Here is a 24,687-nt window from a genome sequence, read left to right as displayed (position 1 = left end):
TGTATTTACTTGGTTTATTGTATGTGAGAGCAGTTATGTCGTATAGTATCTCGTTTCAAACCATGAATAATAAGGTAATTGAGCTATTATACGTTTTCTGGTGGAGTTGTCCTTGCACTATGTACTTCCCCGTGGGGAGCATGCAGATGTAGGAACTCTGACTTTCTCAGTGAACCGTTTTTCATGAGCACTGCTATTATTCACAAATTTAAGGTAATGAGTACATTTAAATGTTGTATGGAAAACCACAAACACAGTGCTCTGGGCAGTGTAGTACAGAGCTGAGTAGATAGATGTATTGTGTGAAAAGATTGTGTGATTGACAGCACAGCCATACAGGGAACGTTTCAGTAATCGGGCAAATTTTGCTAAGACAGCAAAAAGAGAGAGCACGCCATAGGGTAGTAGGTTCACAGGTTGTGGAACAATTGCGGAGAATAAAAAGTGGAGGCTCACCTTATGGAGTTGTGCTATAAATAGGCACAACTCTATCGTGCGTTTGTAAGTAAAACGTGTCCGGCAAGTGGGTATGCAGCTGTCGTGTCCCACAGCTTTAGGAGATGAGGCCCAGTCTTCTCCAAAGAAATTTGCAATGTATAGATAGCAGGACTGCAGGTTGGCGCAAAGACACCTTACCAGGACACTTGGGTAGAGAATAAAGGATCTTCTTCTTTATTGAGTATTCTTTTTTGCCAATTTTAAAACAATGTGTTTTGGGGGTCTAGAGCCCCCTTCATCAGGTTAAAATGGCTTAATAAACAATAAAACATGTACAGCAGGTATTTAAACCCTAAAAAATCACTAAAGGAGCATCCCTGGACAGCCTAGTGGGAGTGGTACTGTCTAAGGGTGTCTCTTCATTTGCATATAATTAAAAATGTATTTAGATTAAAAGTAGACAATCATAGGCATATATGTGCTGCTTGAAATACATAATGATAAGATGTGGCAATTAGTGTGCTTTTCATTCTTATTTATTTCCTTTTAAAGAGATTTAAGTAGGATATGGGGCTGGTGCCGTGGAGTCACATGATTGCTGATGCGATCATGTGACACGGTTACCAGAGAGCGATTTACGCTAGTGTGTCAATTGCTGAGGTTGTGGATGCCAAGGACCAGATGGAGGAAGTCTTCCGGTCACGTGGATGCTGTGTGGTGCAACCACGTGACCTGGTATCCAGGGAGCGATAGAAGCTATTGTGTTCCCAGCAAGTGTGTTATCTGAGGTCATGGATATGTAGGACTGGACAAGGGAAGGTCTTCCGGTCACATGTTCACTGTAGTGCGATCACGTGACTTAGTCGCCAGGTAGCGAAAGACGCTATTAGGCTCCTAGCTGGAGCCTCCGGGTCGCGTGATAGCCTGAATAAGTCACATGACCAGTGTTGCTATAGAAATAGGACGCCTTAGGGATTAGCGAAAGGGATTTTCTAGCAAGACAATGTGAAATGTCACACGGCTAGATATGTCCAACATTGGTTGAAAGAGCATTGGTTGAAATTCCCCAGACTTGAACCCAGTTAAGCATCTGTGGGACCACTTTGAATATCGTAGTTCACCCTATGGATCCTCCTCCAGGCATCCTCCAGCAGCTGTGGGATTCACTGCAGTCAGCATTGCTCCAAATAACTGAAACAACCTACCAGGACCTTTTGAGTCACTGTCAGCCCGTCTAGCCTCTGTCCATGTTGCACATGGCAGTTGCTTTGGAAATTAGCTGGTGGTCATAATAATGTGACTCAGCTATGTATATTCTTGATGGATCTTCCGAGATGTAAAAAAAAAACCTGTTGATAGGATATTGAGGGAGGGCCATCTATATAAAAATCCTGGAGAACCTCTTTAACTATATTAGGAGGACAAAAAAGATTATTGAAAGATATGACAATCTACACCTTACAAAGGTTGCACCACTAGTCAAGGCCATTCCCCTGTTTTTAAATCAGTTAAGTACTATGCATCCATTCTGCTAGAGATGCAGAAAGAAAATTGTGGAAGCAGTTTTCTGTAAAACTAAAGATAAAGAAATTGCTTTTGAGATGGACACTTAAAGAAAAAAGTACTTGATCTAATTTGTCAATAAATTTTGACAACATACGTGAAATATCCCTGAATAAACACTACCAACATTTTAAAGGATATTACAAAATTTGCCATGTTTTTATTTATGTTATTTATTTCTTTTATCCAATGAACAACACTCAAATGAACAGCAATTAAAATATTCACTGCATCAAGTTTTTTAAGATCCTTCTTTTGTACCAATTTTATTCAAGTAGATACTGGCCCATAGGAGATTTTGTAAACTCTGACATTGGCAGCAAAAATCCAGTTGTCTCAGTTATAACAATCTAATCTAAAAGTTAATATTTCCTGTAATGTAACATACTGATGTCCTTTATTTATTCAAAATTTCCAGCAAAAAGTTGTATACACAGAGCAAGTGACATTTGTCAAAGTCAATGTTTCTTTGCAGGAGGTCAATTTAGAAATATTATGGTAAATCCTAAAATAGCATCAGAGTAACATTAATAAAGCTTTTTGTAAACTAAGCATGTCATATATTTTGATAAGAAAGAACTAGAAGTTTTAAACTTTACTTGAGTTCTTAGGAAAACCTCCTAATGACCCATATTCTACAGAAGCAGAAACATTGTAATTGTTACAAATGTACTCACGTGTCAATATGAGGTTGCCTATGTAGCAAGGTTAACAGTCCATTCACACGTCCGGAACTGTTTTGCGAATCCCCAAAACACGGACACAGGCAATGTGAGTTCCGCATTTCGCGGACCGCACATCGCCAGCACTATAATAGAAAATGCCTTTTCTTGTCTGCAGTTTCGGGAATGGAATTGCGGATCCGGAAGTGTGGATCCGAAAAATCCAGATGCGGACAGCACATAGTGTGCTGTCAACATCCATTCCGGCCCCATTAAAAATGAATGGGTCCACACCGGAACGGATTCAGACCATTCATACGGACGAGGGAATGGAACTGAATACTTTTCTAACTGCATGTAATTTAAAATTTAGTAAAGCCACTTATTCCGTTAAATGTATCTGTATAGCGCAACCTGCCATTTGTTTTTTTCTTATTTCTATGCCTCCTCAGTAACATCACTGAGGTGGACGCTCATGCTCAGTTACATCCTTCAACTGCCACCAGCTTGTGGATTGAAATAAAAAAATCTGCAAAAAAAGCCATTTTTTAAATTTCACCCCCATTTTGCTTTAATTCATGTGGAACACCTAAAGGGTTAGCAAAGTTTCTGAATTAAGTTTTTACTAATCAAAGTGGTGTAGTTTATAAAATGGGGTCATTTATTGGTGTTTTCTGTTATGTAACCCCTCAAAGTCACTTCAGAACTGATTTGGCCCTTAACCTCTTCAGGACCCTACCATTTTTTACCTTAAGGACCAGGCCGTTATTTTTTTTATTTGACATGTGTCATTTTATGTGGTAATAACTTTGGAACTCTTTAACTTATCCAAACCATTTTGAGATTGTTTTCTTGTGACACATTGTACTTCATTATAGTGGTAAATTTAAGTCAATATTTTTCATTTTTATTTCAAAAAAATCCCAGATTTTCCCAAAAATTTTAAAAATTTTAAACTTTCCAATTTTCAATTTATCTGCTTTTAAAACAGATAGTGATACCTCATAATAGTTATTACTTTACATTTCCCATATGTCTACTTTATGTTTGGATCATTTTGTGAATGCCATTTTATTTTTTATTCACGTTAGAAGGCTAAGAAGTTTAGAAGCAAATCATGAAATTTTTCAGAAAATTTCCAAAACCCAGTTTTCAAGGACCAGTTCAGGTCTGAAGTAACTTTGTGGGGCTTATATAAAATAAACCAGCCATAAATGGCTCCATTTTAGAAACTACACCCCTCAAGGTATTTAAAAAAGATTTTACAAACTTTGTTAACCCTTTAGGTGTTTCACAAAAATTAAAGGAAAATGTACATAACATTTCAGAATTTCACTTTTTTGGCAGATTTTCCACATTAATCCATTTTTTTTCGGTAGCAAAGCAAGGGTTAACAGCCAAACAAAACTCAATATTTATTACCCTGATTCTGTTATCATAAACTGCTGTACGGTCACGGTGCAGCAGGAAAGGAGTGCCATGTGGTTTTTGGAGGGCAGATTTTATTGGGATAATTTGAAAATAGCTGTTTTGCCACAGTTTTTATTTTTTTGTTTTTTGCATTGTTCATCTGACAGGTTAGATCATGTGCTATTTTTATAGATCAGGTTATTACGGACGCGACCAATTATGAATACTTTTTTTGGTTGTTTGTTTCAGTTATACATAATTAAGAACTTTTGAAAAAAAAAAGATTTTTTAGTGTCTCCATATTCTGAGAGCCATAGTCTTTTTTATTTTTTGGGCGATTGTCTTAGATGGGGTCTCATTTTTTGCGGAATGAGATGACAATTTTATTGGTACTATTTGGGGGTGCGTAAGACTTTTTGATCGCTTGGTATTACACTTTTTGTGATGTAAGGTGGCAAAAAATGGCTTTTTTGACACAGTTTTTTTTTTTTTACGGTGTTCATCTGAGGGTCATGTGATAATTTAATAGACCTGGTTGTTATGGACACGGCAATACCTAATATGTCTACATAGCAACACATGATATATCACTTTTCATTTTCCAAAGGAACTGTGAAAAATGAAAGGTGGAATCTGATTGGTTGCTATGGGCAACTAAGCCAGTTCTACTTTACACTAGTTTGATAAATCTCCCCCATAGAATGCTCACCACCACTAATGTTAGGTGGAAGCATGATCTCCAACTTACAAAGATGCTACTCTTATAACAAGAGAGAGCTCTGATACATTGTATGTCAGTTATCCATGACAAGTTTTCCACCTCAAAATGTATACAAAATGGTACACATTCACAGAAATCAAGCAGAGAACTTGAACCTATGGAAGAATTCAGACACCAAGTCTTTTTTATTTATTTATTTTATTTTAGAAAGTTACAGAACTTTTAATTATGCAGTGATTAAAGGGACACTAGCACTTTGTAGGATTTAGGGAGATCAGTGCAATCATACAATTTTTGGACTTTGGTTATCAGGAGTGTGAATATGAAATATTATTTTGCCAGGTTCTGCTATTGCAACTGCATTGGTGCACTCTTCTTATTGAGCTGCTTCACAGCCCCGCCCCTTTGCTAGTAGTCTCCAGATTGGATGCAACAGCTGTCACTCATAGCGGAGGGAAGGGCCTGTGATGCAATTCAATGCAGAGAGCAGAGTTTACTTCAGTGTGAAATTCTGCCTCCAGTGCACTTAACGAGCAGAATCTGGATAAATAAAACTTCATATTCACACTACTGAAGAGATAAAAAGCTCTACCAAAGTTATATTTGTACTGCTCTCCCTATCCCCCACCTATCGTTCTCTGGTGCTCAGCGTGGCTTCATTTTCATAACACTGGGTACCCCATAGTGAATTAAACCTGTCATTCAGTATAACAATTCAAGTTGTCCAATCTTTTTCATATATTGGAGAACAGATTAGATAACTAATGAAAAAATATATTTGTGCAATCCCATCTGCACATACAGTCTAAAAGACAGTAGTGTGAACGTACCCTATGCAGAGTGATATTTAGAATTTTACTCAGACAGAGAGAAGATTAAATGGGGTTTTATGAGATCATTTTACTGATGACCTATACTCTGGATAGCTGTTTGTGAAAGCACTGGCACTAGCAGTAGCGTTACAGCCTTCTCTCAGCTCACCAAGCACAGCGCAGTTCATTGGATAGCGGCTGTGCTTGGTATTGCAGCTCAGCCTCATTCACTTCTATGGGACTAAGCTGTGCATAGGCAATGTGACCGATGAGCGTGACGGCCCATGGCCTAGGTAAAGCTATGAGAATGCCGTGGCGCTATTGTGAGTCCGGTTGCCTTCTAAAATACCATAGGTCCCTGGTGTCGGAAACCCACCTATCAGTAAAAAGATCTCAGAAAACCCTGTCCTAACCCGCTATCTAAGTACCCTAGTCAATGCAGAGGGCATTCTTGGTACCCCCGAGTACCCACCATCCAGGGGAAAATAACCAGTCAGCTCCTAGCTACACTCCTGGTTTTATAGATTTTTTGCTATATAGAAAAATGTCTACATTTAGAAAGTATGATCTAGTATACATTGCAATGAGCCCTTCAGCCTATGCCGCTGCATCTGTTTTAATCCAATTATAAAAGTACTAATTTTTCACATTCAATGACATGGAAAGCACTAATGGATTCAGTCAGGGAAGCTGTTGTCTCATATTTGTTATATGTTTTTATTAAAAGTATTACTTAGAGAACCTGATACTTAAATGTTTGGATAAGTCCGTTACCTCCTTTACTTTACAAAGGTCAGTGTTTAATGCACTGTATTATGTCTCTAAACTTTCGTGGAAGCATCTGCAATTTAGAGATGTACATTCACCGGTCTTTTGTGTCTGGTATATCTCAAAAGGGTTTCTATGGTATCCCAAGTAAGGTCATGCAGAGGAATGATTCAGATCTGTTAGTATTTTACATTTTTCACTCTGTTCTTTTTCCACAAATCCTCTTCCAATTACTGATTTTCTCTCTGTTATCATTAGAGGTGATCATGGGCAATTTATAAAGTGTTGTTCTTCATGTGACCTCTTACAAATTAAGGTCAGAAAGAAAGAAGCCACCACCCGCTGGACATTAGTAAAAAAAAAAAGGACCTGCTGTTATTTTTCCAATAATTATAAATTTTTTTCAACTTCTTACAACTAATTTACTGTTTGTTGATTTTTGAAAGACACAGGACATTCTGTTTACATATATGACATTGACCCTCTGTCAGTAAGCTCAGTGACGAAAATATGGTAGAGAGGAATAGGAAACTAGACATACCGGAATGCTATTTATTTTTGGCAGAGTTCTGGTCTTCAGAGCACTGCAGTAAACATGTATTTTTTATTTAATGAGTGAAATTATAGTTCCCCCTCTCCCAGCCGCCTTCCCCCAAGTATTTCAGTTTTAAAGCTATGATATTTTAGCTCCAGGTTTACATAGAAGCTATGATATCTATCTATGATGTGGCGTATTATCTCTCCAAAGACTTCTTCTCTTTGTCTTTAGTTTTTGCACACACCCTCATTCCAGTACTTGCAGGTAGCTTTTGTGAAGCCATAAGATTACATGTGCAATATTCTTGCTTCTTGTTTTCTTCCATGTGGGAGCGGGAATTCCCGGAGTAAACTCTGCTCCTTTGAATGGACTGCAGTGCATTATAATGATTTATAATGCTGTGTGTCTCTGCCCAACTTCAACTTTAATGATTTACAAATTATTACAGTAGAAGTAATGAACAGGAAGTCTTGTCATATTCTATCCTAGTGTCCATTTATGAAAACTGCAGGATTTTACCATTTGTATTTAAATATAGATGAAGAAAAGGAAAACAATATCACCAAAAAATATAAAAGATCTCTAACATAACTTGATTTAAACAATTCATTATTTTCTGATCACACATTCCCTTAAGAGTTCTGGGTAGTTTCCCATTAAAGGAGTCATGCTCACATCATCAAATGATTGTTACAGCAACCGGACCTGTAGCATTCTACTGATTACCAGGGCAGGTTGGTTTTTTAGAAGGGGTTGCCTGACTGAAAATAAGTCTTAAATATTTGCTTTTTTTTATTTTATTTTATTTTACAAAATATAAGGTCAATTATTAAGACTGGCATTTTAATAAGGTCCTGTTCTGGCGGTGGTTCTGACAAAGTTATGTAGAGGTACAGGCCTCTACATAAAGTCAGCAGATCCACTGCCACTTCTAAATCTACTCCAGCTTCCTTGCTGGCATAGATTTACACCATTTTCTATGGCTAAAACAGGCATAGAAAATGATGAATGATACGGGCCTGCCGGCCCATCCCCTTTCCCTGCCCACGGCATGCCCACTTTTGTAGACCTGGTTTAAGCAGGAAAAAGTACCAGATTGCAATCTGCGTGAGAAATACGCCTTATTTTGATGCATTTCTGTAAGTAAATGATCCCCATAGTTTCCTAACCTCCACATTATTTTCAGATTGTATTCTTCTGTGATTCGTTAGGTTAAGCAAGAATTAGTGATTTCATCTATTTATTAAATTCTATTTGCATGTTGCATGGCATTCTGAAGTTTTGTATTTTTCATCAGGTTTTTATTTATAACTATATAAATAACGTAAGAATACTCTCTTCTTACATTTTCTCACATAAATGTACAATATATGGTATGTCCACCATATATGATGATTTTTCACATTTTCCTGTTTATAAGCATAGCTTATTATAGAGGACCACTCCTGTATTCCCATGAAATAACCATTTTGGAACATTTATTTTGCATAATTATGTATAATAATTATTCCTCCCAGAAATATATAAATACATTGACATTTGGATGTTGCCAGTAGTGGGTGTGTTCCTGTGAGAAATCAGAATGTGCAGGGACACACTTTATTTATTTGAATCACACTGCAGAGTTATATAAAAAAAGATGTGGCACTTTTATTATTTTATGGAAAATGCAAGCATTTGCTGAAACAGGCATGTCAGGAGTGGTGACAAATCCTCTTTAATTATACATTAAGAAAAATAATCGAATAAGTAGTTTATTAGCGTTTATTTGGCAATTATGAACATTTTACATTGTAGTACAACCTACTGTATAAGACGTAGACATAGATCATAAATTCTTCAAATGCTAACTTCAGTTATGTATTCCTTTCTCTAGGTTCGTGTATTTACCTTTTCTGTCGGCCAGCATAATTATGATAAGGGGCCCATACAGTGGATGGCTTGTGAAAACAAAGGTACATTACTTGGAAAATGTCTTATTTTAATGCTAATGTGTTTTTGTAGGTGATAACTAGGCACATTTGAAAGAGATTTTTGTGTTCATTCATTTTAATTCCCACTTGTGGGGTATGGAGTCCTTATCTAATATTTCCCTCCGTTCTATAATAAGCCTCAGACCTGTATCTGAAATGTTTATTTTTAGCACATGTCAGGTTCTCATTACCACTGCAGTCTTAAGGCCCTTAACAAGAGTAGATCAAAGTGATCAATTATTGACTAGTGTAAAAGCACTGAACGATCGAACGAGAATCGGTAATTTAGTTTGTCGCTCTTGTGATCGCTGATGTAGACACCTAAATCATCGTCCACAATTCCACAAGAGTAAACAGGTATCAATTACAGCACAGGGGATGCCACAGTGGGTGTGGAATCCTTACGATAGTCATACATGTTAATTACTTCATCCGGAAATATGTGTGCAAACCACAAAAGGGTGTGGATTTGAAATGTGTTCATTCCTTCCATCCCTATAACATAAACCATCATTTTCTTGGCAAAATGACATTTTGCCCACAAGCTCTTCTTGCAATTGTGAGGTCTGAACTTAAAACAAAATGGAGATTGCATAAAAGAGGGAAGGCTGGCTTTGGTGGTAAAGAAGGTGGACCAAAGGGTCTTTAAACACCTTTTTAACACTCCCTTTTTTCACACCTTCAAGGGTTTAACACAATTAATTTTTTTCCCAAACACCACCTACACAGTCAGTTACCTTTTAGTGTAAATGCAACTGTTACACAATCACACTCATACATTTTCACACAATACTCTGCCCATCTAAAAGGTTGTCACTTGAACTTTATAGACTCAAATAACTTGTTCATCACTCAATTGAATCAATTATCTACTCATGTAAAGGAGTCTTTAAATGCCATCAGTCAGGCATCAGAAGAGTCTATTTTTCACAAAAGTACTGTGCTGTTTTTAGTATTGCGTCTTACTGTCTGCTTATACAGCAGCTATTATGGGGCAAAGTTACCATACTGCTCCTTGCCACAGAATAAATCAAATTACTATGATCACCAACTAGGTGAAAAGTTTCACCTTTCTTTTAAAGGGTTGCCTGGGAATCAAACGGATGATCTATCCTCAGGAGAGGTACTAGATATCTGATTGGTGGAGGTTCAAACTACACCAATCTACTGTTTGAAGAGGTTACAGTGCTCATCCAAGTTCACTAAGCACTTGAATGGAACTGAGTTGCAAAAAGACACTGTGACTGAAGAAGAGGCTATAGCACTTGCCCAAGCACCGACGCCTCTTTCCAAGAGGTGGGATATTGTATGTTGGACCCTCACTGATCAGATGCCATCAGTATTTAAGTCCCAGATAATGCTAGCAAAACACTTCGGACCAGATTTACTCTTACTAAAGTTGGGGAGAAAACTAAAGCTATCTTTACACGAGTAGATGATTGGTACGATTGAGTGACAAATGAGTGATAGCTTGAGTTGCATGCTTAAAGAAGAACTCCCGACAAAAATGTTATTCTCTGACTTGTTAGAATGGTACATAATGTAATCTGTAGTGAATGTATTTTTTTTTTTACCAGCGCCTGTATTTGTGAGTTATACCCCCTTATGCTTCTCACCTGTGTCATGTGACCGGCAATCAGACTCTCCAACTGACAAAGCATCTTATTTGTTGACAGGAAGTCTGTTTCTCTATGTATTCCTATGGGATCCTCACTCTCAGTCTCATAGGAATGAATAGAGACGCAACTGATTCCCTGTCTTGTGTAATTTGGAGATCAGAGAGTTGGTCACATGACATCACTTTCTAGTAGGTCAGAGAATAAACAGTTTGCCAGGAGTTCTACTTGTACAATTGTCAGTAATCGTGCATGCAGTGAACGATTCCTGTTTGCATGTATGAAATTGTTAACATTGATTTTTGTGCCCACACAAACGATTGAACCAACAAGAAATCTATTGATTGTTGGTTGGCGCTCTATTGTTCATTGCTTTTACATCGCTCGATAATCGTGCAGTTTTGCTTGATTTAATTATAATTTACACGATATTCGCCTTGTGTAAAGGTACCTTTAGACCTGCACAGGTTTTATCACACAGGCTCAGACATGATGATAAACTTGTTGTTTCTAACTCCTGTGGGGTTTCGCTCTGGTAGACAGGATTAGCGGACGCAGTATAGAGGCAACAACAAGTTCTTTGGATCAAACAGTTCAGTGTTTTATTCACACATTAGGCAAGTGACAAAACAATAAAAAAGAAAAATATTTAATCACCAGTCCGCAAAAATGTTCCGCTGCAGGTCCGAGGAGTGTTGTGGGGTCAATCACACTTTCATGACGTATACATATAGGGTTCGGACCGCGCGTATAAATAGATGGTATACAAAACAGTTTTTTCCTTTTTTCTCCTTCTCCTTTTTGGAAAGGTACCGAGGTCTGCAGATGTCTTATTTGTAGATATCCTGCAACTTATAAAGATAATAATAGTGTAAATCCGTACGGTTGTGCTGCCCTGCAGTGCACAGATTGTACTTACACGGCCACTCACCAACAACAGGCGTATCTAAGATATCCTCGCGGAGCAGGGCAGCGCAACCGTATGGATTTACACTATTAGTATCTTTATAAGTTGCAGGATATCTACAATAAGACATCTGCAGACCTCGGTACCTTTCCAAAAGGAGAAGGAGAAAAAAAGAAAAAAAATGTTTTGTATACCATCTATTTATACGCGCGGTCCCGAACCTATATGTATACTAAGTGACAAAACAAGCAGTCATAAACAAGCAAAAAGTCACCTTGCGGTGTTGGTAGTAATTCACACCATGCGGCGATTTCTACTCAAAGAGTCCTTGAGCATAGCAGCACCAACCTGTTTTCACGCCAAACAGGTGGCAAGCCTTCATCCAGACACAAGGCTCCCAGATCACAACATAGAGACCTTGCTTCTGAGCCCAGCTGCCTATTTAAGGACAGCCAGGTGATGACAAAACCCGGATCGGCACTTAAAATCCGATCTAGTATTTGACTTCACCTGGCTGTAAATCTGCCCAGCAGCACATGCTGGGAGGAAAATACCTGTTTTCCCAGACCAAACCTCTCACTGTGTAACACTCCTTACAAGCTAGCTAGAGTTGTGACTCAACTAGTTAAAAAAATATGTCTATCCTCCTGTCTGCATATGCAACAAAGGACCAATTGTACTTTATATCCAATGTTTGTATATGGTAATTTTAGTTCTACACGCACAGATAGATTGCGTCCAGCCTTTCCAAATAATTGCAGTGTAATATATGCTCCGATCACTTTATCAAGGTGAAATATGAATTATAAGATGGTAGAAAAAAAATAATTCCTTTATTAATATTAGGGGGTAACGGAGCAAGAAACTGCTCAAGTGATAACCTATGCTTAAATACAGATACTTTAAGAAAACTCCCACCATGAATAAAATATTAGAATAAATACTTGCAGGGAGACATAGATATTCACATAGGTAACTGATATGGCTATATGGAGACAGGTAAAGGGGGACATTTTGGACAGGAAAATTATATCTTTTCCTAGACGTCCCTGGAGAACTAAGACCTGTGCCCAGGCATACCCCCTAATGGTGGAGGTACCCTGTCCCCGTACCTATGTCTATACTGAACCCTGATAAGGTCCTACTTCAATGATAAGTACATTTCATGTCCTATGGGATATATAAAATGGCCCAAGGAAGAAAAAGAGATGTCTATATATTTTATTAAACGCGTTTCACCTGCGCCTGGCAGTTCATCAGGGGGTAATAGACATAAAATATTTGTAGGGAAAATAAATAGATAAATGGATAAATATAGATGATTACTTAGCTCCCATAAGTGAAATATGAATTAGATTGCAATACCTGTATGACGACTTTGTAGATATGTTCAATATCCAATTTGGTCAATATACATCATTTTAGATTGTGCTGTAGTGCCCATAATGTTGGTGATATTCCCATACTTTGCCTGCTATACACTGCATATATATAAGACATGCAATGAGGTTCAGTAAGTTGATATTTCCTTCAACAATCACATAATATCTATAGTCACATCATATAAAGTGGTTTTATTTGTTCACTCCTTAAATTGGTGTATCTCACCTGAGATTAGTTGACTCTATGGTTCCTCCATGTCTTGCTCTTTTTGTGTAGGTTCACTGTATTCTGTTCCAGGGACTTTGTGCATGCATAGTTGGAAGCTCCAGACCCCAATATTGTATTGCTACAATCCACTGTCACAGTGTCTTAAATTACACCGCGCAACAATGATTTTGCTACAGAGAGAAAAACATGTGATTTATACTAAAATGAGCGTGCTGATTCCAAATATGAACTCGGAATTTGCCTGACACGTCTAGATTTTAAGTTATACATGCAAAGCCTATTCAGTTAAAATATTAATGCATTATTTTGGAGATATTCCAATGGACATGTCTAGACCTGTTCGGATGAACTCAGACTGATGTCAGCAGTAAATATATAAGGCAAGCTGGACAGATTTTGATAAAGTGATCTGTTATAGTGCTATCTGATTTGAAACTTAAGATGGATAAACACAAATGTGTTATCGATCCAGACAATTTCTGCTACATATGTGGCAAATACACTACTTATGATCAGCGCAAAAATCTGACAAAGCGACTGCATCTTGCAGCTTGGGATGCATTTGTGCTATTAGTGCAGAACCTTCTTTGGGAACAGACAAGCTGCAAACTATGCTGAATTAGTAGACAACATGCTTACAGCATATGAACAACTTGGCTGCCGAATGTCATTGAAAGTGCATTTCTTACATTCCCATCTTGACTTTTTCCCACCCAATTTGGGACATGTAAGTGACAAACATGGAGAGCGGTTCCATAAAGATATTTCTACAATAGAGAACAGGTATCAAGGCCGCTGGAATCCCAACATGATGGGGGACTACTGCTGGTTTTTGCAACGGGAAAATTTGACTGTTCACAAAAGCAGATGCCTGAAGCACTTTTAACAGTACTGGGCCTTGCTCAAGTAAGACTTTTAAACTGAAAAACAAGACTTTTTGGAATGTTATTCCATTACATTTTCATTACACTGTTTACTACGCAAACTTTGATGTAGATCAGGTAATTGTTGGAGTAAAACTCGTTCTGTTTAAAATTATTCAATGCTTTCCAAGTGCTTAATTCATTTAGGCATACTTATGCATAAAATCACAGAAATATAGTGGCCATAGTTTTTTTTTTTTTTTTCACCAAACGGATATACCACTTACTATAATAGCTAGTCATGCAAGCAGATATTAAAAGCTGAGACTTTTGCCAATTTATTCCTGTTAGGAACACATCGGAGCCCCTCATGCACCACGTCATGGTCTCTCAGCATGGAAAGGGGTTCTACCACTACGCTAACTATGGTGTGAACACGGTCTGAAGGTGATGAAATCCAGCTCACAGCCAAGCTTCCACACAACCGCATAGCAGGACAACTAATGCAATGTGAATAAAGCAAGACTGTAAGCCACACCCATATAAGACCGTGTGATGGAGGCTTCCTAGGTGCAAAAGAATGTTTAATGCCAGGTGAAGGCACATTCAATACATATGGAACAAAATCACAGAAATATAGTGGCCAATATGGGGGAACTGCTAAGACCCCAAACACTGTAGCGTGTTTCTCATTGGGTGAGCAGTCCCACCGCATGTGGACCGCAGCAAACGACCATCCCCAGCAAAAACTGCTCACAATGGAGGATGCCGACGCGGTCCACATACACCACAAAGGCAACCTACATAAAACGGAGCATTGTGCGGATGAAAATATATAAATATATAAATCACAGAAAATAAAAACAATTTCTGTGATTTATATACTTATGCATAGCAACATTTTGTGACGTGTTACAACAATTCTGACTTCGGATTTGTAATCCCCACACTCGATTCAGTATAGAACAAATGGTTTTTGCCCAGTAGCAGACAAATTTTTATTTTTTTTGTTCCGTGGTGTTATAGATGGAGGCAGATAGACTGTTCTTGATATTGGTATATTGTTCTAGATGTGTTTTGGAGACACTGTAATCTCCTTCCTCAGTTGAATAGTTTAGTAGATGAAACTATTCATGAACATTTGTGATTAGGTGCAGCGTTCAGGATCTAAGATACACATATAACTAAATAAACAGGTTTCTAGGCGAGAAGCTGGGGATAAGGTCACCTCCTAGCAAATCCCTAACAGCTCTCCCTATACTGCTAAGCCCACATTCAGACACTTATGGTGGGAATAATGTGTCCTCGTGCCTGGGCTGAAAATACCCTAGAATCCCTGAGATGGTGAAAGGGGAAAAGGGGCAGCCTGCTCCCTCAGAACCAGGAGGGGACAGACGACACTTAAACAGCCTGGACAGCAAACTAAAGAAATCAGAAACCAACTTATCTAATCAGAGCAGGAACAGCCAATCCTTCCTTCCTTGCTTCCACAGCCTGACAGAAGCTATAACCCGCACGGAACCCTGGGAGTGAGAGTAATTTAAACCAACGACCCCACCCAGAGTACCTGAAGGGAGGCGGATCTAGCACGACTCCAAAACAAATGACTAGACACGTGCTGCTAATCTGGCAGACCTCCGCACAATGTCTGAGCAGGGCATGACAGTACCCCCCCTTCTACGGGTGACCTCCGGACACCCCGGACCAACCTTATCCGGGTGAGATCTGTGAAAAGCCCTAACCAGTCGGCTGGCACTGACATCCAGCGCCGGAACCCACATCCTTTCCTCAGGGCCATATCCCCTCCAGTGTACCAGGTACTGAAGGGAACCTGAAGAACTCTAGAGTCAAGAACCCTGGAGATCTCGAACTCTAAATTTCCATCGACCAGAACAGGAGGAGGGGGCAATGGTGATGTTTCCACCGGTTTCACATATTTTTTCAATAAAGACCTGTGGAATACATCATGGATCCTCCAAGTCTGCGGAAGATCCAGCCGAAACGATACTGGATTGATCACCGCAAATATTTTGTACGAACCAATAAATCTTGGACCCAGTTTCCAAGATGGCACTCTCAGTTTAATATTTTTAGTGGACAACCACACCAGATCACCCACACACAGGTCCGGACAAGTCACATGTCTCTTGTCAGCCATTCGCTTATACCTCTCACCCATCTTCTCCAAATTCACTTGGATCCTCCACCAGATAGACAAGGCAGAAGAAAATCTGTCCTCCTCTGGCATCCCAGAGGAACTAATCCCAGAAAAGGTACAAAACTGAGGATGAAAACCGTATGCGCCAAAAAATGGCGACTTACCCGTGGACTCCTGCCTACGGTTATTCAAAGCAAACTCTGCTAGGGACAAGAATGAGGACCAGTCCTCCTGATTCTCTGCCACAAAGCACCTCAAGTAGGTCTCCAGGTTTTGATTAGTACGCTCTGTCTGTCCATTCGACTGCGGATGAAAAGCCGAAGAGAACAAAAGTTGAATGCCAAGCCGAGAGCAGAACGCCCTCCAAAACCTGGAGACAAACTGCGTGCCCCTATCAGAAACCACATCCGAAGGAATACCATGCAATTTCACGATATTATCAACAAAAATCTGCGCAAGAGTTTTGGCATTAGGCAGACTAGTTAACGATATAAAGTGAGCCATTTTACAAAAACGGTCAACTACCACCAAAATTACTGTTTTCTAGGAGGAACGCAGATCCGTAATAAAGCCCATAAACAAGTGCGTCCAAGGACGAGACGGAATAGACAAAGGAAGGAGTGAACCAGCCAGTCGAGTATGAGCAACCTTTGAACGCACACAGGTTTCACAAGCTGCCACGTAATCCTCAATGCTCTTACGTAACCCGGGTCACCAGAATCTCCGGGACACAAGGTCACAGGTGGACTTACCACCAGGATGTCCAGCAAGGACAGTATCGTGATGTTCCTTGAATACCTTGTATCACAGTCCTTCAGGAACAAACAACCTCCCTGGGGGACAAGAACCAGGAGCCCCCTCCTGGGCTCCCAACACCTCCATATCCAATTCGGGGTACAGACCGGAGACCACCACCCCATCAGCCAAAATCGTAACAGGATCCTCTGAATCACATCCCCCAGGAAAACTGCGAGACAACGCATCCGCCTTGACGTTTTTAACCCCCGGGCGAAAGGTAACCACAAAATTGAACCTGGTAAAAAACGGTGACCATCTGGCCTGTCTAGGGTTCAGACGCTTGGCAGATTGCAGGTAAGCCAAGTTTTTATGATCCGTATATACTGTAACGGGGTGAGACGCCCCCTCCAACCAGTGACGCCATTCCTCAAAGGCTAACTTGATGGCCAGCAACTCTCTATCTCCAACATCATAATTCTTCTCGGCAACCGAGAGCTTTTTGGAAAAAAAAGCACACAGGACCCACTTGCCAGGAGATGAACCCTGCGCCAGCACCGCTCCAACCCCCACTTCTGATGCATCCACCTCCACCACGAATGGCTAAAACACATCGGGTTGCACCAGAATGGGAGCAGACGCAAAACACTCCTTAATAGTCGAAAAGGCCTGCAATGCGTCATCCGACCAGACAGAGACGTCGGCGCCCTTCTTATTCATATCAGTCAGAGGTCTTACCATAGCCACCATAGCGCATACCTGCTTGCTCCACCATTCCATTCACGCTACCAAGAGTCAGGACGTTTATTTTTTTCTCTTTCTTATCAACATGCGGTTTAACAAAAGGACAAGCAAAAATAAAATGACCACTTTTCCCACAGTAGTAACATAGTTTATGCAATTTCCTAAAGTCTCTATTACCAGAACGGAAAGATATCTGACCCAGCTGCATGGGTTCCTCCCCTACCCCAGAGTTACCTGTAACATCACACTGGGAAGCAGTAGAGACGAAACCACTCACAGAAGGGATCCCTTGCGCGGAGGGAGCCTTACACCTCTCTCTAATATGTCCATCTAACCGTACTGCCAAAGACATAGCATTCTCCAAAGAATCTGGGTACTCATGAAAAGCAAGGGCATCTTTCAATCTCTCAGATAACCCCTGACAAAACTGACTACGTAACGCGGGGTCATTCCAGTCTGACTCGGTAGCCCATCTCCTAAACTTAACGCAGGAAACATCTGCAGTATGTTCACCCTGTAATAAATTACGCAATTTAGATTCCGCCATCGAGACCCCATCTGGGTAATCGTAAATTAATCCCAGGGCTTTGAAAAATTCTTCCACCGACCGGAGGGCCAGAGAACCGGGCGGCAGAAAGGCCCAGGATTGTGCGTCCCCTTTAAGCAGAGAAATAATTATACCAACCCTCTGACTTTCATCACCTGACGAAGATGGACACAGCCGAAAATACAACTTGCATGACTCTTTAAAGCGGATAAAGTCATCCGCACCCCCTGCAAATCTCTCAGGAAGAGCGACTTTAGGCTCCCCACAAATTTGACCTGCACCTGATGCCAGAGCATTTTGACACCGTGTGACCGAACTACGCAGATCCGCAACCTCTAGAGATCATCCCTGCATGCGGTCAACTAGCGCATCAATTGACGCCATTACAAAAACGCTGAGCAATTGCAGTCACAGTTATGGCGGGTTATAATGTCACGGCGGACAGGATCTAAGATACACAGATAACTAAATAAACAAGTTTCTAGGCGAGAAGCTGGGGATAAGGTCACCTCCTAGCAAATCCCTAACAGCTCTCCCTATACTGCTAAGCCCACATTCAGACCCTTCTGGTGGGAATAATGTGTCCTCGTGCCTGGGCTGAAAATACCCTAGAATCCCTGAGATGGTGAAAGGGGAAAGGGGCAGCCTGCTCCCTCAGAACCAGGAGGGGACAGATGACACTCAAACAGCCTAGACAGCAAACTAAAGAAATCAGAAACCAACTTATCTAATCAGAGCAGGAACAGCCAATCTTTCCTTCCTTGCTTCCACAGCGTGACAGAAGCTATAACCCGCACGGAACCCTGGGAGTGAGAGTAATTTAAACCAATGACCCCACCCAGAGCACCTGAAGGGAGGTGGATCTAGCACGACTCCAAAACAAAACAAATGACTAGACACGTGCTGCTAATCTGGCAGACCTCCGCACATCGTCTGAGCAGGGCATGACACCAGATCATACAACTTGGTCAAAGGCTCTCTTTTACTAATGGGAAGGAACTCTTGTGTACCCAGCCTTTTAACAAAAATGGACCAATCATAGGTCATTTAATAGGGACAATGCATTTCAAAATGTCCTTTTAGCATGTAACTCCTGATGATAAACACATGACTAAGGCTACTTTCACACTGGTGTTTTGGCTTTCCGTTTGTTAGATCCGTTCAGGCCTCTCACAAGTGGTCCATAACGGATCAGTTTTGATCTAATGCATTCTGAATGGAAAAGGATCCGCTCAGAATGCATCAGTTTGCCGCAGTTTGCCTCCGTTCCGTCTCCATTCCGCTTTGGAAGCTGTTTTGGTGTTCGTCTGACGAAACTGAGCCAAACGGATCCGTTCTGACCACACAATGTAAGTCAATGGGGACGGATCCGTTTTATATGACACAATGGTGTTCAAGACGGATCCGTCTTGGCTATGTTAAAGATAATACAAATGGATCCGTTGTGAACGATGCAGACATTTGTATTATCTGATGGATCCGCACCAAACACGAGTGTGAAAGTAGCCTTAGGTAGGTTCACATCTCCACTAAGGTAATCCAGTAGTCTCTTTCTATAGAGAAGTTACTGTATCCGGCTCAGCCGGACACCATTGACTGTTATGGGATACAATGTGGATCTGGCAGATTGCAGCATAAATGCTGGCTTTCTGCTGGACAAATACTCCTACATGATCTGGTGCCATTTAAACCCACAATACATATACAAAAGATAAATGAACCTCAGTAGCCATAAGCCATGTGTTATTGTGGTATGCCCTTGGTAAAATTGTGATGGTAGGGGAGTAATATATCTGAAATTGGCCTCAAATTGACATAAGCCATGCAGAAAACATTTAAGAAACAAAGACAAGCCGTATGCCTTAGATTTTAATTAGTAAGGTATTTTGTATATACTTCCTGCCCTTTTATCAAGTTTTAAGATAGTATCAAGCAGTTGGCATGTGTTCAAAATAATATACACTATTTAAGATGAAATACCAAGGTCAAGACACTGATATCCAGTCTTCTTAGATCACTGAAGCAGACATGGAAGAGAGTATTTAGCATTGAGGTTAAGGTTTGTTGGCAAAAGTCTGGTTTTACTCATCTGGAAAATAAATGGTAAAATACAATTATCTTAGTGTCCAGAGTAAATTATTATTTGTCAACCTGCTGAAATCTGCATTCAGAAGCTAAAAGCCTGACCTATTCCCTGTTTCTTTCAGTGAATATACTACTGTAGTGACTTCAGTTCATGTCTGCCATATATCTATTTTATTATATTGTTAGCTTTTAGTTTATCTTATCTTCTTTTTAAATGGATGGTAGCTTTTAGGTTATCAGAGACATAAGTAATTTGGACTGAGACACAAAACAAAGGTCTTCTATGTGAAATACTTTTAAGAGGTGACATAAAACAAAGGTGAGGACAATTAACAGGCTAATTGTAGATTACTTTGATTTCCTCAACCTATTTGGTGTAATATATATGATATACTAAAGAGTCATATATTTACAATTTATTTTCCCCTATTTCACCCACACACTGTGGCCAGTTTCATAAGAAGTCAATAAAGCTATCAGTATATGCGGTAAGAATCCCATGAAAACACTGGAAGACCATGCAAACTTTATGCAGATGTTGTCCTTGGTTAAATCCAAATGAACAGTGCAAACCATAGAGCCTTAATGCTGCCATAGACAAAACAGCATGTAATAAAAAACAGAAATAGTCATTCCAAGTCTCAGAATAATTGAAAAGCCTGGGAGATTAGGTCTACATATAACAATTCTTGAGTAAAGGAAAAGCATAATTTGTTATATTATTTTATTTTTTACTAACAGCTTCACTAAGGCTACTTTCACACTTGCGGCAGAGAGATCCGGCAAGCAGTTCCGTCGCCGGAACTGCCTGCCGGATCAGGCAAAATGTATGCAAACTGATGGCATTAGTAAGACTGATCAGGATCCTGATCAGTCTTAAAAATGCCTGATCAGTCGAAAAAATGCATTGAAATGCCGGATCCGTCTTTCCGGTGTCATCCGGCATACCGGATCCGGCATTTATTTTTTTCACCTTTTTTTCGATCTGCGCATGCGCAGACCGGAAGGACGGATCCGGCATTCCGGTATTCTGAATGCCGGATCCGGCACTAATACATTCCTATGGGAAAAAATGCCGGATCCGGCATTCAGGCAAGTCTTCAGTTTTTTTCGCCGGAGATAAAACCGTAGCATGCTGCGGTTTTCTCTTTTGCCTGAACAGTCAAAACGACTGAACTGAAGACATCCTAATGCATCCTGAACGGATTACTCTCCATTCAGAATGCATGGGGATAAAACTGATCAGTTCTTTTCCGGTATAGAGCCCCTGTGACGGAACTCTATGCCGGAAAAGAAAAACGCAAGTGTGAAAGTACCCTAAAACCAATAAAATGGGCGAAATTAATTTTCAGCACTTGAGGGCGATATTAGGTACCTTGGAGACTCTCTTTACTGTGTATTATCACCACTGTTCAAAAATGTTCATTAGATACTTGAAACTCTTTTTTGTTGTTCCATGGAAAACTGAAACATGCAAAGACACGAGAAGGATGAGATTAAAGTGGTTCTTCACTTTTGCTACATTGATGACATATCCTCAGAATAGGTCCCTGCCAATCAACTGTATGAAGAGAATGCAGCTCTCGTACAAGCGTTGTGGTCTCTTCACTATTTACCTGTTTTCTGTCGACATGCAGGTGTAATTGCAGCTCTTCTATACCATTCACTTCAATGGGATGGCTCTGAGTGCTGAGTTCTCTTCACACAGCTGATGCCTGACTGCTGGCAACCTACCGATCTAATATTTATCTTGAGGATAGGTCATCAATATAGGAAATGAAGGGAACACCTTTATGCATTTTGACACTACCCATATTTAATGTTCTTTTATAAGATACTACACTACAAATCTGCAAGTTGTGCCCTTCCGCAGTGGTACAGAGTGTACCTTCCGCAGTCTACCGCACTGTAATCAACAATTGTATTGGAAGGGAGCAGTAGTGACTACTAAAACTTAACTTTTAATAAATAAATGGTAAAAACCATAAGGGAATGACAAAAGTCCCTAAAACATCATGCCCCAAAAGAAAACCAAACAAAGAGTTCTAGTGGACCAAAAAAGCACCACATACAAATGCTTGACCCTTAGTAGGGTGTATAGGGTGGACAGGTAAATCAGTAGGTAGTTCTTACCTGTCCGGAGGTTCAGTAGCGAATGGACAAGGCTTTGAATCGAAGTAGGTGTATAGTGACTCTGTCTTGTTTAGGTTGTGCCTCTGTCAGCACATCAGTCCATCTAGCTGGCAGGATATGGATGCGGCCCAGGGACCACTTGCATATGTTGTCATTCAATCATCTTACTAATGTAGATGTTGTGTTCACTCTTGACTCCACACCTGGCAGATAAAGACAGAGGGCCAGGTACTATACTGACCCTAGTATACCCTACTTCGGCTAATGGACCCTAATGACCTCCTAATACGGAGTCCTCGCCCTGAAAAGAGCGGCCCCGTCCGGAACCTTACCCTATTACAGGACTTTAGACAACCCTATCACTTACAAAAAAATATGTAAGGCTAAAAGGGAAAGAGAACGGGGCTAAATACACTAAAAAACGTGCCACCAAAAACCAAAGAAAAGGGGCTTGATGTTTTAGGGACTTTTGATGTTATTCCCTTACGCTTTTAACAATTTATTTATTAAAAGTTACGTTTTATTAGTCACTACTGCTCCATTCCAATACAAAAAAAGATACTACACTACCCCTTTATCAAAATGTGATGAAAAGACCCGAAACTAGCAAATTTGGTATTTGTAGGCATTGTTGTCTTCTTTTAGGTAGCCATTAAACTATATCACATCTAAAGGATTGTTGTATTTCTTATTCCAAGCAATGTATTTCTGTCTACTGCCTCTCATTGAATGGTCTTTTCATTAGAGACCAACATCTAGTAACATGCTAGACCTCCTTTTCTCTTCATAACTGCAGCAAATCATTGTGACAGAGATTCCACTAGGGGTTGGAAACGTTCTGCAGGAATATTGACCCTTGTGGACTGGTTAGCTTCTCACAGTTGCCACAAGTTAGATGGACATGCTCTAAACAGCCTGTTCTAACTTGTCCCAGAGATAAAAGATTGAGAGTTGGTGACTGTGAAGGCCAGGGACGCAATGAAAGCAGAATGTCATATTCCTGGTACCTATTGATGAATATATGACTCTTGTGCCATGGGGCATTGTCCTGCTGAAAGAACATAGGGCAAACAGCTACCATAAAGGGGGGGACCTGGCTGGCCACAATTCATAGATAACGCCTACTGTGGACAAGTCTACCCGCAAGACCCAAGATATAAGATGAAAGCGTTACCTGCACCATTACGCCAACTCTACTAGCCCGAACTATTGGCACCTGACAGGAAGGATTCATTTATGGTGTAGCAGAAATCTCTATTAATCTGACCAGGCAATATTTTGACACTGCTCAGGAATCCAGTCTTTGTACTCTTTAACCCACTGAAATTTTTCCTTTCAACTTATCAGCAGTGACACTCGACGTGTTTGTCTGCAGTTCTAGCCCATTCATGCTAACAACAAGTGCATTCAGACATGTTGATTGTAACACCAGCACTGTATCTGACTTCAGTTTGCTTGACTGCACACTGCCCATTTATTAGAGCGATTCTTGACATCAACTATATCTGACCCCTTTTGTCAACGAGCTGTTTACATCCCCTTTCGCTGGAAGGTTTTCCTTGATCACACCATTCTCAGAATGCTCTCGGTTTGCAGTTTTTGAAATAATGGGCCTATTTTGCAAATCTGACGTGTCACTTTATCTATTAATAACTTTGGTAATAACTTATCCAAACCATTCTGGGATTTTTTTCTCGTGACACATTGTACTTCATGTACGTTATAAATTTGAGTCAATATATTTCACCTTTATTTATGGAAACATCCCAAATTTACTCAAAATTTTGAAAAATTAGCAATTTTAAAAATTTCAATTTCTCTGCTTTTAAAACAGAACGTGATACCTCATAAAATATTTATTATTAACATTCCCCATATGTCTACTTTATGTTGGCATAATTTTGTAAATGTCATTTTATTTTTTTAGGATGTTAGAAGGCTAAAAAGTTTAGAAGCAATTCTTAAAATTTTTAAGAAAATTTCCAAAACCCACTTTTTAACCACTTCCCATCTGGGCCCTTTGCCCCCTTCCTGACCAGGCCAAATTTTGCAAAACTGACATATCTCACTTTATGTGGTAATAACTTTGGAACACCTTTATTTATCCAAGTCATTCAGAGATTGTTTTCTCGTGACACATTGTACTTCATGATAGTCATAAATTTGAGTCAAAATATTTCACCTTCATTTATGAAAAAATCCCAAATTTACCCAAAAATTTGAAAAATTCGCAATTTTCTAAATTTCAATTTCTCTGCTTTCAAAACAAAAAGTGATACCTCATAAAATAGTTATTATTTAACATTTCCCATATGTCTACTTTATGTTGGCATCATTTTGGAAATGTCATTTTATTTTTTTAGGACGTTAGAAGGCTTAGAAGTTTAGAAGCAATTCTTCAAA

General features: G+C 39.8%; 1 protein-coding gene across 1 annotated transcript in view; it reads left to right on the top strand.

Annotated features, from left to right (window-relative positions):
• CACNA2D1 (calcium voltage-gated channel auxiliary subunit alpha2delta 1) overlaps positions 1 to 24,687 on the top strand; it is a 1,018,968-nt gene that overhangs the window by 840,678 nt on the left and 153,603 nt on the right. The window contains 1 exon segment of the mRNA XM_040413129.1: positions 8,789 to 8,867. Within this exon segment, the coding sequence (XP_040269063.1) occupies positions 8,789 to 8,867 (79 nt within the window).

This window comes from Bufo bufo, chromosome 1 (assembly GCF_905171765.1).
Source record: "Bufo bufo chromosome 1, aBufBuf1.1, whole genome shotgun sequence".
NCBI lineage: Eukaryota > Metazoa > Chordata > Amphibia > Anura > Bufonidae > Bufo > Bufo bufo.
The sequence above is the reverse complement of the archived record's forward strand: the minus strand, read 5'-3'. Positions and strand labels throughout refer to the sequence as shown.